The following is a 17,323-nucleotide window of genomic DNA, read 5'->3' as shown; positions in this document are numbered from 1 at the left end:
ACATCGTAACAATGTACCATGTAGTTCCCGAGTGGCTCGTGGTTGAATCTATAGACGATCGCAAACATGGAATCTGGCGGCCGCCACATTCCTGCTTAAAGGGATTGTCCGGTCAAAACCGGAAGTACTTAAGTTTTTGCACTCGTTACGTCGAGGGAGCCTTCATGTCGACAAACAACATTTTTATTTTGATATGTGATCTCCCGTTATTAACTAAACCTTTCATGAGCATAGGTACGAAACTGCACCCCGAATTTCGCCAGTGTCAATGGCTGACATCCGTAGCTGCGTCGTGACGTCACAGAACGCAAAGGTTTGTCGGATGGTCGGTATAACAAGCGTTGGTCGATGGATGTCCTGTATTTTGTTTCAAAATATAAGTCCCCTAGGCCAGTGGTTCAGAAATGGGGGTCCGCGAAGGCCTTTTCGGGTTCTAGGGGTCCGCGAAGCCCTGCCTGATCAGTCAAGCCCGGGTATAAAAACTTATTTTTTTTTTTAAGGCCGAAATGTTTCAGTTTTCGGGCGAGTTTTTTTCGTGTGAACGTCAGTGAACCTCACACTAGCCCTTAGTTATATCCATTTATTAAATTGATTATTATATTTAACCTGTACCTTTTCTCTCCTCTCACCACGAACGGGGTGCTCCATCATCTCCGCCGATCTACATGGGGTCCGCGAAACATCGATGGTTGATAACCACTGTCCTAGGCTGTACCCTACTGAAATAAAATTCGTTTATTGCAGTTCCTAAGCGCATGCAAAAAAGTCACGCCTTTTAACAGAACATTACTCGAAAACAGCCATAAGCTTCGAGTAAACGTATGTTGTTTCGCGCAAACACAACTCCGACGACCACCGATCGAATCAGGAGCGCTTGCAAGGCAAAGAATGCAGATTTCGCCTCTGAAGCGGCAACTAGGTACACGAAGCGGTATCTGGGTGCACATATCGGCGGATCCACTGGATTGGTGATGAGGCTGCGGGTCTTTCCCTCAGAGGCGATAATCGCGGGTCGAAGGCAACCGGCGAATCGTTCAAATGCATGTCGTCACTTGACTTGGACGAGATTGGTGAATCGTAGCCACACTCTATTTGCACATGCGGGTCAAACAGAATTTGGCTGCACGCCTGCTAAATACAACTTCTGGTATCGTTTCCAGGTGGTCTAGCTGTTGGTTTCGGTTTCGCTGCATAAACAAATTGACTGATCCGATCTGTGCGAGGAGTGCATGGACGTAGTTTAATATCGTTGGCACAGCATCACACCTCAGCTTACGAGCCTTCTGTCCGCTGAACTCAGCTCGTAGCTCTCTTCTGTGAGATGATTGCTGCATAAGCGGGATCTCGATCTTGACGGGAACCCAGTCCCTACGCACGGCGACGATCCATTTTGCTCGTCACTGCACGTCTCGCGGAAAAGTTTGGAACGTCATGTCTTGGCTCGTATGTGCTGCCCGGTGGTTGTGGCACCCAACCGCGCAAAAAAAAACTCACCCAACCACGAAACAAGTCGAGCACAACAACAAAAACGAAGCACGCCGAGGCGTTCACTTGCAGGTAAACCAGGTAAACGACGAGACAGAAATGCTCGCGTTGTGTTGTGTGACGTCAGAGCTCCAATGTTGCCAACGAAAACAGCGTTTACGCTAGAGTGCGATTGGAGCAGCATAAATTCAATTACTGATGCAGAGATCCATATAAAATTCAGATATTGCATGTACGATGCGTCTCGATGCAATAACAATGATATTCAATTGTTTTCTCGAAAACAAAATTTGACCGGACAATCCCTTTAAGTGAGAAGGCATTTGAAATCGCAGGCCTGCCGAAGCCACCTTCAAGCGCATGCTGCACGTGCTTGGACGCATGGGGCACCAGCCGGGACGCCATGCTTACAAACGCGCGTGGGGAGTATTCACTGGTGGCCATAGCTGTGTGCTCGAACGCTGAGCGCGTGCTGATGGCTAGCTTCCACTGTTCTTTTGCAACGTGCATTCCGCACCATCGAGATTGCCGGTCTTAGCAGTCTATTAATTTGAGCTCGTTCTGAGCATGCGCTCTGAACATCGCCCTCAAATATGGCGTCCAGTGAATACTCCCTAAAGCCCATCGTAGACTGAGACGAGGTATAAGGCTCTGCGCATGAGAGAGTAAGATATTTTTTTACGTCATAACAATACCATCTTCTGTATAATTGGTAAATACTCAATACCAGGTTAAAAAGTTAATTAGAGAAAATAGCAGGGAAGCAATAAAACGGGCAGTACCCGTGAAGGTTTACCACACGGGTATGTATTCGCCTCTAGGGAGATCATCTGTTTGCCCTCGGAGCTGGTTTTAGCGTTCGAAATTCTATTAGGCGTAAACAGAAAGCCTTGTATGTATAGTATACTAGCTGCACCGGCGAGAAGCTAAGAAGGAACACAAACGGCGATGGTTGCCTCTTCCATCCTCGCCGCGTCTTGTTTTTTCATTCCTTTGTCAGATGACTGGTATTCTTCAAACTAATATTCGGGGAGAGCTGTTTACTTTTATCGGATAGCTTGTCCTAGCTTCTAAGCTGAAAGGGTGTGATGTTGTGCTGATGCGAGCGAGTGCTCAGAAGCATTGCTTTTGGTTCCTGTAGAATTGAACGCAGCCTTTCTATAGCAGGTGCATCCAAAACAATCCACAAAGATGATTGTCTGTTAATTTTATCCAGATCAATAGCGACTCACCTGCGCAGACGTAGTGAACCTCTTTCGTACGGAATACACCAACTCAATGCTTCTAAGCACGCGTGTGGTCACGTGATGAGTGTGAATACTGCGTAAGCGACGGAAAAAAAAAAAAAAAACGAAGACAAGACGACCTTACAATTTGCATAATTTGCGCGTGAAGCGTCTAGATTCTGCCACCGTGTGCGAAATGACATCAAATACCTAATTTTGTGTTTTCCCCACTCACACTTTTAAAACTCAACAACCGCAAAACGGGAGTACGGCTTTCTAGAAAAGCAGTATATTGTTTTTACCAGTTTATCACCTATTTTATTAGGTCACAGTTCTCGCATGTATACATATAACTCCTCGTATAAGCCTATGCGGCTTGTGCGTAGGTTGACAGCAGAGCTTTGGTAGATCTATACAATTTCAGTAATACACTTACAAGTATACTTCGTCAGAAGACTTTCCTTCAGTCAAAAAATAAATAATGTTTATGCAAGAACCGCACAAAAGATTCTTTCTCACTTTCCCCTTCGTAAGATGTAAACAATTTGAATAATACACTTATATACATTATCACACGCTTCCATTGAGTCGAAATAAAATAATGTTTACACAGCGAGTCACGCACAGATCATTTCTCTATTTTCCGTACGTCAGATTTTCATGTGGTATTATTCATATTCCTCGAAAGAAAATAGCGTCTACTCCGAAACCACACAGAATAAAGGCTGGTTCGCACTGCCCCATTTTTTAAGTTTCGTCACGAAATATTACGTCGAAGTCACCGGGACCTCTATGCTTCATATTAAGCGAGGCTACCAGTTCTAGGAGAAAGCATGACACGCGACATTCGAGATACGAATGTTTCGGTGACTTATACGAAACTCAACTTAACGTGAGAAAGTGGGGAAGTGTGAATGAGCCTTTCATTTTTTTCCCTTCCTCGCCTTCTCATTGATTATCTTTTACAAAACCATTCCCTAACGTCTTTTTATAATGAGCTTAATTTTGTAGTTCCTATAATTTCGGACGGAAGGTTTTTTTAAAAATATAATTTCGGTTCATAATGTTATATAGCCTTCGGTATTTGGTCAAAAGAAACGGTTCATCAAATACTTAACTCTATTGTTAGTACTTGTTTATTTTATTTGTCACTAAAAAAGACGTTTTCAAAATAATTTTAAGGTCAGCAGGTCACGAAGCGGTTGACTATCTAGTTGCGGATAAATTTAACCCAAAGAAACATACGCGTACCTATTAACAGAATAGATTTTTTCCTGCTTTATTTCGCATTGAGTTCATATATTTTGAAGTAGTTCGCCCATTGACCATAGATTGTGGCTTCATATTTTATTACTGGCTTTCCCAGCGTATTATAGATATGTATATTCTCCAAACCTAAAAAAACACAATGTTTCTTCTTTTTTTTTTTATAGTAAAGGTGAGCTTTCAGTTACCTTAAACTTTTGCAAACATAACAAATATGCTGGTTCCCTTTGAGGTGTTCCTAACACACATGGTGTTATTGTTGTATTGCTTTACAAATTTCTTCTTTTTTTTTTACGCCGTGAAAGTTACATTATTGTGGTTTGTTCAGGTTAGTTATACGGTCAAGGGAACGCGATATATAGGGCTAATCGTCATTATAAGTAAGATAATTACCTAAGATATTTTCATGAACATAATGATTAGTGAAAATAAACAACATTTTTTCCAATTCGGAACTTGCTGAGCGTCACCGAAAACCACTGTATCAGTCATTTTAGATGGACTTGAAGCAGGTGGGAAGCGCGGCGGTGCTCTTACCACACGTACAACAGGCACCAGGCTGGCGGGGCGAAAACGCGAATAATTCTATCCTCCGCGTTTTCACAGTGAAACATTTCTTAGTCACTGTATTTCGTGTTTGGTTCTATTAGTACCCCTTCGCTGTGTACGAGCGTGGACACGAGCTAGCTCGCGCAGAGTCAAGGCCAGACACGAGCCCGGTGCCCATTGGAGGGCGCCATGCTCTCGCTCGTATAAAGAAGCACCTGCAATTACGAGCCTGCCAAAGTCACCTTCACGCGCACTCTGCACGTAAAAGCACGCATATACTTTGAGACACACTTCTCAACGCTCTTGGACCCCATCTTTTGTGCCGCCGCGGCTCAGTCCGTCTGTGGTGGTGTGGTAGGCGTTCCCACCTGGGTTTCCAGCAGCTTGTCCACGTTGGGCTGGAGGTAGTACTTAACCCCCGTACCGGCGCCAGGAAGCAGTACCCCTCGGAGCAGGAGCAGGGTCAGAATGACGTAAGGAGCCGTCGCCGTCACCCACACCACCTGCGTAGGCGATCCAGAGGCGCTTTGGTTGCACCAAATACAGCGTCAATGCGCCCCCGTGGAAACATCGTATAAGGAAAACACCCGTGCGAGCTGCTCCCCTCCACACCGAGCAGAATGGGCAATCGCTGCAAGATGCATTTCGAGCCAAAAAGGTGATCTGCGCCGCTGCACTCACTAAGCCTGCCCTTACGGTCGTGCTTTTCACTATAATTGTCATAGTCGTTAGTCATTTTGTCCTACATTTCTAAGATTTTGCAAACGCTCAATCACTGTACCGGGTAGCAGGAATTCCACTTTCTCAGGCACATGCATTTTTAAAAGCTTAAGCATCTACGACGCTTTCACTCCCGATAAGCTTCTATTTTGCAAAATGTGCACGCGTATTGGCGCCTATCCACACAAAACCTCGTAGCTTTGTCCGATGGTTTGATGCCGTGTTTATGGTCCACGTTGTTGTTGTTTTTGTAACTAGTGTGTCCGGCGCGTAGCTGATTAAGAGAACATATCAATGACCTCGGTTTATTGCATCACCGTGGCTCGTATGTAAAACGAGAACAGTGCACTGCAGCCACACAAACGTGGGGTTTGTCTTTTCTTCCCAATAAATGGTTCAGTTTCCAAATTCACGGTTAGGGGGATGACTGGATTGCGTTCTCGAGACGGTCGAGTGCGAGTGAAATATTTCTCCCAGAGAAGCCTCCGGTTTGCGCGAGAGCACGCTCGTTTGAGGCCTAAATTTCATTCATCTGTTCCCAAACCGCGAATTCGGAAAAAAATCGTCCTTTGCGTAAGAGCGTCACACAATTCCGCTGGAAAACGTGTAACGAGACGAAGGTCCAACTGGGCACGGAGAGGAGCTCGGAGGAAGCTCACTTTGCCGGAGGAGCTGACACCTTTGAACAGCGCCAGGTAGAGGATGACGAAGACGAGCATGACGCAGAGGAGCAGCTGCCACTTGGGGACGCCCAGATCGTGCATGCCAGGACTCGTGTGCAGCTCCAACACCGCCCGACTGCGTGTCAACGCGGTATTAGTAGGGCGACTTTATCGCACTGCCCTAGCAGAAGCTAGAGGCATCCGCATTTGTTTTAATGTACACCATACCAAAAACTGTCCTCTGCACGACACCATATTACTCTCTGCTGGGCTGTGAAACGCATCCTGGGCATGCGCAGTAGATCTCTTTTGCGAAATATCAGATGCCGCGCATGCGTCCACAGAACGGTGACTCGACAATTTTCGCCTAGGGGATAAGCACTGGAAAGGTGTATAGTAGAGGCAGAATACCGTATCTCCGTGATAAACGTTCTTATAAGTTGTAAACGCAAAATGAAAATTGAAAGAAAAAATAAAGACGTGCGTGACCGATACAAAAGCGATTCGGCGGGTGAGGCGTCATTTGTCCTCTTTCCGTCGGTTTCCGCTGCCCGCGTCTTGACATTCGCACTACCATAGCCTCCTCTATACTCACAAAGCCTGGCAGTTCGACGACGAAGCCGAGTGCACGGTCGCAGATTTAGAGCGCGCGGATCTGGTAGCACAGAGCATCAAAGAGCCATTTTTCGGGGAACCTGGACGTCAGCGCACAGCTTATGCAGCGGCGAGGACCCGAAACACACTTGTTCTCTCGGGAGAAGTGTGTTTCGGCGTCTCGCCGCAGCGGGGCGCCAGCCACGTGGCTCTCCTCTCATTCGTTGTCTGCCGCTCCACCTTTTCCATATCGGCGATCGCTTCTCGTGGCAATCCGCCAGGCTTTGTCAGTATATAGGAGGCTTTGGCACTATACAAAAGGTTGTTTCTTTCCTGTTTCCTGACGATTCGTGGGTGTAAACATTCTGTGACACGGTGAATTGCACCGCAGCGCCAAGAGATGCGTTACGGGGGCCTTTTCGGGTGCCGCTGAGGCAATTTAGACAACGAGTGAGTGACGTGAGGCACGGTAGATAGCGAGAACTAGGGAATAATTTGCCTTCTGCAGTTGTGAGGGCCGGATGATTCACTCTGTCTCGATGCAACTGAAGCGTGAGGAAGCGGAGCAATGCACCCGTGTATGGCACTTGTACGGTCTGCGTTGTATACGTACCACGGATTACACTGCTACTGTCGCGTCACGTGAGACATCGGAGCTCCTAGATTTGTTTGGGCAGCGTTCATCACTTTTTTATTTATTTATTTATTTAGGAAAAGCAAACAAACGATTAGGTAAAGACTGCGTTTAAATATTGTCTCGCCGGCGTTCACAGCGTACATAAAAAAGCTCAAATAAAACATTCAGGCAAAAACTCCCCCTAGATTACCAACGCATGGCACGTGTACCCATGCCTCGAAGCACAAGCCCGCGTATTAATTTACTGACTCACTTATTGACTCGGTTATTTACTAACTTATTTCTTTTAATTTATTCCATTTTATTTAATTTATTCAAAAGTTATAGCAGCGATTTGCACTACGCGACACAGTTATATCTCAAACACAACATCGTCGTTTTTCGTGTGTTGCTTGCGCAGGGTATTAATTATCACCTTTTTTTTTTTTTTATTAGGCTGTTGATTATCCTCTTATGGTCACAGCTTTAAAAACGCAGAGAGCGGCGAATTCCGGGGTATCGTAATATTGCTCGGCAACCATTGAGATTGCGCCATGAGGCCGAATGACCGATCACGAAGTGAGAAGTCTGAACAAAATAAGCCATACCCTGTTTTTCTTATGCCCTCACTATTGACTATTCGCAACTCAAACGCTCCATAGATGGCAGGACGGTAGTCGCAATATGGCGGAGTAAGACGGGGATGGATTATCCAAGATTTTCCGTGCGCCTGCACGCCGACGCTGGTCAGTGTGCTAAAATGAATTAATTTGGCTACAAATACGAAGTGGTCAGGGCAGGAGCATATCACAGCTGACAGAGATCTTGACGTTCGTTGAGAAAATGAACGTGCTTGCTTTTAAAACCCGCGGAGTGGAACAAAACAATTCCTATATTAACGCACTCGCTTTTTTTTCGCTAAAACTGCGCGATGCACGAACAGGCCGACCAGAACCATGCGGTAACAGAAGCATCAAGGCCGACTGTCCCTGATACCGTCTCCGGCGCCGTTCCCGCTCCTCTGGTTCTTCATTCGTGCGCGAGAGAGTGTGCCACGGGCTGGAGTTGCGAATAGTAAGTTTGATGACAGCCGTTCGCTTGTAAAGTAAAAACAGGAGGAAATATCGGCGATTGCTTGTTCGTAGTAACTGTACATCACGAAGTGCCTTGCAGATTTTCGCACCCTCTCCCCTTTCCGGTTTTTTGATTTTAAGGAGCTTTCAACTTGTCATTTTATCGGCACCTCCCGAAAAAAAAGCAGCGAAGACGAGTCTGTGATCGGTCGTGTACACAACTGGATGCGAGTCCGCGATAGTGCCCATGGCAACCGCCGGTCTCGCGTCTTCGAGGTAGAAGGCCAATTTGGGGCGCTTTGCTTTGCCGTCTCAATTGTACGAGTCTCCTCTCTGCCAAAGCTTTTTTTTTTTTTTTTTTTCGACACTATGATGTCTGCAAGGAGAGGAAAGGTCAGGCGGAAGTGAGAGATAAAGCCGGAGCCGAGACACGTGGTTTCCGACGGCGACGGACTCTACTGTCAGTGGCCCTTTTTCCGGTTTCTGCGACCTGGCCTCCGATTTTGCTTTAGACGAGGCTCGGTTCTTCCGCTTGGCTTTGTCTTTATGGCAGAACCCTGTCTGTCAGGCATTTACGGCGGCTCTTGCACGTGCTTGAGGGACTGCTCACCGGGGTGTGTGTGTGTGTGCGTGTGTGCGTGCGCGTGTGTGTGTGTGTGTGTGTGTGTGTGTGTGCGCGCGCACACACACAGAGAAGCACGCGCGTAAATTCGAGCACCGGGGCGTTTCTTTATGTGCGTCTGTGTGCGTAAAAAAAAGCCCCCGGGGGGGGGGGGGGGGGGTCTTTCTATTTTTTGCGTCAAAATATGTGGGTTGCAATCACCCTTGGTTCGTCGATTAGGTCGCGTTGAAAGTTCGGTTGCATTTTCTCGGCTCCAATTGCTTTTCTATAGTCGCGTGTGTTTAGCCTTCCGCTCCCATGATGTTTCCGGCTCTACGCTTTTCTGCTGGCTGGCGGAGAGGTTTGGAGATCTTTCCTATCGTGGTTTTGTAGAATCACCTTTTTTTTTTTTTTATGTGCCTGACTCGACCTGTCATGGCCAAAAGAACACATCTATGACAAAACCAAGGTTCAAAAATTCTTCTTTTTCATGTTTCTTTTTTTTTTCTTCTTTTTTTTTTTTAAATCGGCGTTGAATGCTATTGGCACGGTTTCTTGAACGGACTTGTTTGTTGTCGTTCACTTTCACTAGAATACTTTTTTCTTCTGCCCTTTCAGAAAAAGGTGACGGACGGAAATTGTTTCCCTTCATTCGCTTTTTTTTTTCTTTTTTTTGTCACCGCCTTCGCATTTATTTCTTTTATAACTTTGTGTCGGCGGGGGAGAAGAGAGGGAACGTTCGGTCGTCGGCAACACCTGTAAGTGTCAGACGCTTCGGGACGACAGGGAAAGCTCTTCGACTCCCGAACAACTCCCGCGCTTCCTCACTCCTGACGTTGCTGGAAAGAGGACGCTTTCCCGTTTTGTTTCGACGCGTACTTAGAGCGGGATGCCATAAACCTGTGTCGTGGATGGAAGGCGGTTATAAGGTAAACCAATCAGGTGGTCTGATTGACTACTGAGTAAGGGTTCAGCCCTTTTCATTTTTTTTAATTACTCGCTTATCTTTTCTTAGGAATCGCTAAAAAAAAAAGACACTACTGCATTGAAGTGAACTCACCGCGCATCTCTGGTACGGTCTGTAACCTGTTCTTTCGTAATTCAATACAGAAAGAAGACAAACTAGGAAATGAAAGCAAACGTTAATGTCTGGCAGATTTGCAATCTTCCTGTCCGCTAGAAACCTTTGGTAATTCATTGAGCGGCACCCCCGTGTATATTTGGATTAGCACTGACGTATAAGTATCCGCTGACTAATTGACAGCGATGACCGCTTACGTATCGAGAGAGGGAGGGAGGGAGCGAAAAAGTTTAAGGTTTACATCCCTGTCCGGACGACCTGTCCGGTCCATGTATCGCGGATTTATTCCGCGATGGTACGTATGAAGACATTCTGCTTAAGTGATGCGTAATAAGCGTAATGAATTGCGTAATACGCAAAGCTAGAGTCAAACAAAAAGAAACCGAAACGTGATCAGTGATCTCGATACGAAATAGAGGACAGTTACGGGAAAGGCATGAGCAATAAATATTCCTCAAAGGTAGAAAGCGGGACATCCCAGCGGGGCCGGGGGGGGGGGGGGGGGGGGGGGGGGAGGGAGGGGGAGGGGGGGGGGGTGCTAAAGATTGAGATTGGGAGGAAAAATTTTAATGAAATACCTGCTCTTATTTTAAAACTTTACCATACTGGACTAAGCCCTAGGGCCTACGGAACAGTCACACTCACAGTTCATTTGCTTGTATACCTGTAACTATACTTGTAACGAGTAGGCATAGTTTCGGATTGCTTTAACTCGCTAGGTGCCAATTTCGAAGTTATACACTACTGCGAAAACGAGACATGATTTTTTTTTGGGACAAAAAGAAGCGGACCTCAAAAACGGGACGTCTGGTCACCCTAGCAATAAAGGCATGCGCATGAGCAGGCTGCCGGTCCACTGGTAGCCTGCACGTGCATCACCTTACTGAGCCTGCCAATATAATATCTGAACTTTACGGTTCGTGTGTGCGCTCTCATTGCAGAGTTCGAAGCCTAGGCAGTTAAAAAAAAAAAAAAAAAAAAGGTTACAGGAGGGCGCTTAAGCTTCGCCCATAAGAGTGGAACGCGATAGCTAAATATAAACACATACAAAACTTGAAAGTATAAAACAGATTTAGGACGAGAACGTTGAGACCCTTGGGGGGCGGTTTTATCGTTGTGCCATTCTATGTTGTTGCTAAATGAAAGATGTCCTGTTCCCGTCCTCGTCCTCTCTGTTTTATACTTTCAAGTTTTGTATCTATTAACCAACACGCTCGTTTTCAACTGTAACTAAATATAGACCCCCGCTCGTTTCCAAGACGTTCAAGTGTGTCTGCGTAACCTAGTCAAATAAACAAAAAAAAAATATGTGTGGACTAGTGGGTGGCATGTCTGACTCGTAGGTTCGATCCCGCCTCCACCGCCTAAAATTCTTCGAATTTCTTTTTGAGGCAAATGAATTACTTATGGACAAATCAGGATTTTCCCGTCCCGCCAACACAGACGCCGGCTTTTGAGCACGACGAGCCTCCTTGAAGATGTTGCTTTAAAAGTCGTTCGCGGTTAAAAAATGCATGTACACACAGAGCGCGAAAATGACAGGGGCGCTTTTTTTAAAAATTTTGGTCAAACATGGCATTCACAAGCAGCACATTTTATCACTTGGCTTAGTCCCTGGAATGAGCCATTTTCCCTGAGTCATTTTCCCTGAGTCACTGAGAAGGTGAAAATGGCAGGGCGTCTCTTTCGAAAGACTGGACTCGAGCACGCGCTGAATGCCTTTCCCCGTACTTTTTCTGTGCGCGGGCTCGAGTCCTTTAACGCCAAAGCGTTAGAGCACCCCGCTGTTCTCACATTGTCGGTGACTATAGTGGTCTTTATTAAAGCCTTTCTTCTCTAAAAAAATGCAAATTGGAGTTTGCTCGTTTATGGTAACTGCTCGCGCTCTGTACGTCGAAGAAATTCATCGTCAGCAGAACCTGCCATGGCGGACCATAGTTCCGAGCCGTGTGGCAAAGACGGAGGGTCCCCCAGTGTCGATAATAATACCCGGAGAAGAGGAACAAGGGGGACAAAGGGAAAACACAAATTTACAAACACAGTTATAGGTGACTGGTGCGCGACAGGAGCCATTCTGCGGATATTAGCCCTCACTTGAAAAACTCGAGAGCGGGGGAGGTGCGGTTTTCGATGGGCATCGAGTCATCCTGGACTGTGCCATTGTCGTCCAGGGTGCCGCTATAGCAGCTGGGCGTGTTCCAGGGATTGCCGCACCGGGCCCATGGCAGCTCGGCTCGGAAGGATGAGAACATGAAGTACAGCGCCCAGCCGATGATCACGTTGTAGTAGAAGGACACGTACCACGACACCAGCACCGAGCAGTAACCCACACCTGCAAGGAGAGCCCCACACAGCGCCAATGCAACACACGCCAGACACCAGGACGGAGAAGGTGTCTTCCGCGATGGACTGGAAGTCCGGGAAACGAAGTTGAATTCAAGAGTCCACTAGGTTTCCCGGGATTTGCGTTAAGCTTAAATCGCGGGTTTCCGAGATGATGAAGATAAGGCTCCTAAGGAACCATTGCAGACTTTAGATCCAGCATATACTGTGAAACTCTTAATTTTCGCGGCCCCTATTTTTCACGAATTGGTCGCAGAGGACATAATCGCGATAAATTTCGCGAATTCCAGACGTTTTCACTGAAACTATTAAGGATCGAAATTTTCACGTACCCTTAAATTTTGCGAATTTTTCAATTCGCGAAATTCACGAAAATTAAGGGCTCGCGAACGTTAAGGGTTTCACAGTAGTGCAACGAAAGCTACGAGTGCGTGATTATTTTCTTCTTTGGTGAGCCGCTCAGGTGCTGAGGTCATATCACCTGAGGAAGCTTCAACATCCTACAACCTTCGCTGCACTTGCGAACTATGCGCTCTTCATTGTAAAACGTTCGGCTACAAGTGCACGCTTTAGGGATCAACCTTTTTTTGCTCTTTTGAGAACGAGGATCTGAATTCGCCCAAACCTATACTGAAAGACTCAAGCATATATTACAGGTGTAATTTAAAAAAAAAAAATTAGACCATTAATAATAATGATTCCTCCGGCAAGCATAAAAAAAAAACAGGTGACCTTTTGCCAAGAGACTTCGATTTTTGAGGCCTATGACTCGAGGCGTCAGCTGCTGTTTGGAAGATGCCGTTGTAAAGTATTAACTTTCTCAACGGCTTCCTTGTTTATACCGTTTTGTATTACGAGCAGGGGAGCAGACCTGACCACAGCTGCAGCTTCTACGAAAACATTTTCAGATAAAATGAGAATCACCACATTAGAAACTGATAAGAGTAGTTCATTTCATCTGCCTTCAACATTCCCAGTCATGTCCCTAACACCGCGAGAAAAAAGAAAAAAAAAGTGCTCTGAATTAGCGCTATTTCCTGCTACAATCTGACAGTTAGGTGCAGTCAGCCTATACGAACTCGGCTGGCACAACTGAATGTCTCCCCTTCCCACTGCCAGCGGCAGTCTTGGAAGGGGTCCAGATCTGTCTTGCAGGTAAACCCTTCCGTCCGTCTCCAAAGTGACGTCAAAGGAACAAGAGTGACGTTCCACTCAGGATAATGGTAAGTGCATGACGCATACTTCGCCGTACGTCATCGAGCGTTTCACTTCGTCCGTGACAAAACGCGGAACTGTCGAAGTCGAATAGCGTTCTACGAGCTCCGCTTTTTTTCTGTCACAAAGAATCTCAACAGCGTCGTTGATTGCGCCAGAAAACTCTATCCTAGAATAAACCCGAGCCTTACTTGCCCACCCAATGCTTTCAACCTATGCTAGATGGCTGCTTATAAAACACTTTCTGCTGTAATATAATCAAGTTCTTCGGTGCAGAAAATGGCTATCTGTCCTGGGACATTAAACATTTCATATGTAAACTAGGCAAACGGTTTAGACGCGCGAAATCACAGGTGATAGCCTGGAAACTTATCTCAGCCTTGACATTCTATAGCCTTGCTTCGTGAAACATTATATGCAGCGCCCTGAATGGTCCACTGAAAAGTGAGGGCGGAGATTTTTTTTTTTTTCTATGTCCAAGCTTGGCGATGATTTTCGCCATGGGATTTCTAGAAGAAGAGCCGGCGGAGAGTTTTACTTGCCTTTAAAGAGTGGGCACAGCTTCCAGACACTGATGGGGCCCTGTCTGTTGTACTGGCCCAGCACCAGCTCCATGTAGAAGAGCGGCAAAGCTCCGAAAACAAGCATCAGTAGGTATGGTATCAGGAACACCCCTGCGAAACACCGAACGTGCTATGTTATTTGTAACTGAGTTCCACTAGGCGAAATTTCAGAATGCTTTACTTGTGCAAATGAACAGAAACATCTTACTGGCATCACTATTAAATAAAACCTGCGTCTGGCAGTAAAAAAGCATGTTTGCCAATACCGCCGAGGCGTGACCAGACCCCATCGATGTGTTTTTCACATGTCTGTGAACAAAGCTGGTTGATTGCTCACCTTGGCACAAGTGGGGCTCGTTTTTTGTCATATTTAGCTAACAAAGAAAAAAAAAGCGATTTAGTTAAATATGAAAGGCATCTGTTAAAATATCCCTCTGTAAAACTGGTAAGAGGACGTTGGTGCTACAAGGTATGCCGAGTTCTGTGAGAAATTACAAAGTATTCTCACTGTTCTGAAACCGGCTCGCATTGTTTAAAGGGCCCTCCCTATGGCCCACCTCTCATTTTCAGGCTCAATATTTCTAGACTAAACGATCATGTTATTCGAGAGTCATCTTCGCCAAAACCTTGGGAAAAAGCTCACCTCCACCATTCCGATAGCAGAGGTAAGGAAACCTCCAGACGTTAGCCAGGTCTACCGCGAACCCGATGATGGAGAGGAGGAAGTCTGCCTTGTTCTTCCACGTGGGGCGGTCTCCGGAGTCGTGAGGACCCGAAGGAACGACGGAGCCACCCTTGCAGTCCGCGGCCTTAGCGTCCACCACGATGGGGACCGTAGACGCCACCCCGTCAGCCAGGATCACTTCCGTTTGACCCTCGGTGCTGCCTAGGTGATCCACGTACTCTGTGCATAAGAGGTAGGAACCGTTGATGGCTGGAACCATCGGCCCCTTTTCCAAGCCGCCTAGTGTGGCTCCGAGGCAAAATGTCGGCCAACATACTATCCGCAGTTGACAGTTTCAGATCTCGGCCGAGGCTCCCAAACTCTGAGGAAGCCTGTTTGCGGTCGGCGTGTAAAGGTATGTCCTGGCAGGCAGACACGCGCGCCTCCGCTCTTCCTCGTGCATGCGTTTCGGGCGAAAGGAAATGACGTCTTTCAGACGGCTCTGGCCGCTTTTCAAAATGTTTTTCTGCACAGGACTTTAGGAAAATGGTGGGTGCAATCATAATTTTTTAACATTATGACTTCACCCACACTAAGTGAGGGAACTAGAGTGTTATTGTTAATAACAGCTGTAACAACTATTCTTCTTCGTCTTAAACTTTGGAAAGAAGCTGCCGATTGCGTGCCCGTCACACCTCTTCCCGACTCAATTAAATTTACCATATAGTCGCTGACAGTTGAAGAACTGCAGGACGTGGCTTATAGTCTTCGCGCCTCTTGCTTCGTGATTCGTGCTGGGGGGTTCTTATCAGCTAATACAGCAATCTTATTGGCTGCGGAGCGATAAAAAGACTCTGGAAGATCACCATGCCCTGCGTTTTTTAAGATGCCAGTGACTGTATTGCCAAATGGTTCCGGTGAAAGACATTCCTGACGAGGGACTGCCTTAAAGAGTTAAGGGTGGGCTCCGATACATGGCAGAGTGCACCTTACACGCCAACAGCGGCATATCGAACACATGTGATTAAACGCAAACGAGAAGGACGACTGTGTTGCATCGTCCTCAAATTTTCTCTAAATATGTGGCTGTAGGAAGACATTCTACCGCAACATTTAATCTGTCCCGTGCAGTAGACTAGTGGCCTCACCGGAAGAGAGGGGTGTGCTGGAAGAAGAACAATAGCCGTCGTCTCGTATGGCCGAATGCCTGAGTCTCTTGAGCTTGCTCTTCTCGAAGATGAGCGGACTCTCCTTGGACTGCGGCTGATGGACTAGGGGCCTGAAGGCAGGACCCCGCTTGTCGGAGTCCGGCAGGGGGCTCGATGTCTTGGAACCTCCTTCAAGGGACTCTTGGTATTCTTCGGTGACCGAACCGGCTGCCGGGATCAGGGGCTGACCGGCCGCCGAGTTCCTCTGCTCCTGTTGCTGCTGTAACTGCTCCGATTTGGGAACCAAACTAGAATTGTTGGTCGGCATCTTGAATGGACCAATGGCTTCGCTGTATTGAAGTAATCGAAGAATTCCCGACGTTGACACCGCCGGATGACCTTGCAAAGTTCAGTGTCTGCCTTTCTTCTGGCGCCTGTCAGAGATCGCTGATGACCTGATGGAGAATGACAGAGCGAGGGGAGTTAGGAAGTTACTACAAAAACAGAACCTACCATCGGGTTCGAATGAAATGCAAACACTGGAGCGCATGACCGTCGACACATGCTGCGCCTCCTGGAGGCCTCTGGAAACTGATAAAACTGCAGGGTGGAGAATAGGGTGCAGCTAGTGTGTGCGACCTACTCCGATATGTTTGAACTTCGGCCATCACAACCCAAGCTTCGAAGCTGCGTCGGTGTTCAGCTGGAAATTCCGTCACTGCTCATATTTCATTCGAACCCGATAGTACATGGTCTTTATTGTAAGCGTTCATTTCTGACGGTCTGTATGCGAGTGTGTGCTGAGGGAGAAGGAAGAGTAAGAAGTCAAGACAACATTCGCTGATGTTGTGAGTGGTATCAGAAACAAGTGAACCAGAGATGCGTTTTTGGGCTTCCATTTTATTAACGCAAGCTAACGGCGATAACAAACAATCTTCACGTTTACCGCGAACTCAAACGAGCTATAGACACGCGTACACGTCTTTAGCACGTGGCACGGATAAACGGCACAACGCCCAAGTACTCCTTGGAAGTATCGGCGCAATTCACGGACAAATAGACTAGTAGCCCCGTGTACGAAGGAAGTTTAGGTAATAGCAGAGACCGTAGTGGTCTTGGTGAGTTCTTGGACTTAGTAAAAGTGTGTTGAAGTGAAAATCAGTACATCGATTCTGTATCGACGATTAGATTTATGTTTCAATACTATTTTATAGCTCTACGAGCTTTCAGATAAAATAGGCTAATGAGAGACACTGCGTTTGTGCTGGCGTTTAGGAATTCTCTTCTTTTTTTAAACCCAATACCTCGCGTAGTTAACGTCTAGTAACTTGGTCCATCTCGGCTAGTTTTCTGATGATCCGGTCCCTCATTCCGAAACCGATATAGATACGAAGAAAAAAAAAAACGCTAACGGCGCGTTGAAAAGTGACAGTTATGCGCGCAGTTAAAGACAAATTAACGTTTAAAAATGTTTGTTTATTTTTTTTTTTCAGTGTCTGTTCGCGAAGGATGTCTTT

At 46.6% G+C, this 17,323-nt stretch overlaps 1 protein-coding gene across 1 annotated transcript in view; it reads right to left on the bottom strand.

Annotated features, from left to right (window-relative positions):
• The window catches only part of LOC8053790 (sodium-dependent dopamine transporter), a 32,624-nt gene extending 16,490 nt beyond the window's left edge, over positions 1 to 16,134 (bottom strand). Inside the window, exons 1-6 of the mRNA XM_029995663.4 lie at positions 15,807 to 16,134; positions 14,638 to 14,898; positions 13,974 to 14,105; positions 11,968 to 12,205; positions 5,906 to 6,044; positions 4,895 to 5,029 (exon numbers count right to left, since the gene is read on the bottom strand). Of these exons, the coding sequence (XP_029851523.2) occupies positions 4,895 to 5,029; positions 5,906 to 6,044; positions 11,968 to 12,205; positions 13,974 to 14,105; positions 14,638 to 14,898; positions 15,807 to 16,134 (1,233 nt within the window). The remainder of the gene's footprint in view (positions 1 to 4,894; positions 5,030 to 5,905; positions 6,045 to 11,967; positions 12,206 to 13,973; positions 14,106 to 14,637; positions 14,899 to 15,806) is intronic.
• Positions 16,135 to 17,323: the final 1,189 nt, after the last annotated feature.

Source organism: Ixodes scapularis, unplaced genomic scaffold (genome assembly GCF_016920785.2).
Source record: "Ixodes scapularis isolate PalLabHiFi unplaced genomic scaffold, ASM1692078v2 PGA_scaffold9__187_contigs__length_104089568, whole genome shotgun sequence".
NCBI classification, from domain to species: Eukaryota; Metazoa; Arthropoda; class Arachnida; order Ixodida; family Ixodidae; genus Ixodes; species Ixodes scapularis.
This window is presented reverse-complemented; position numbering and strand designations above follow the sequence as displayed.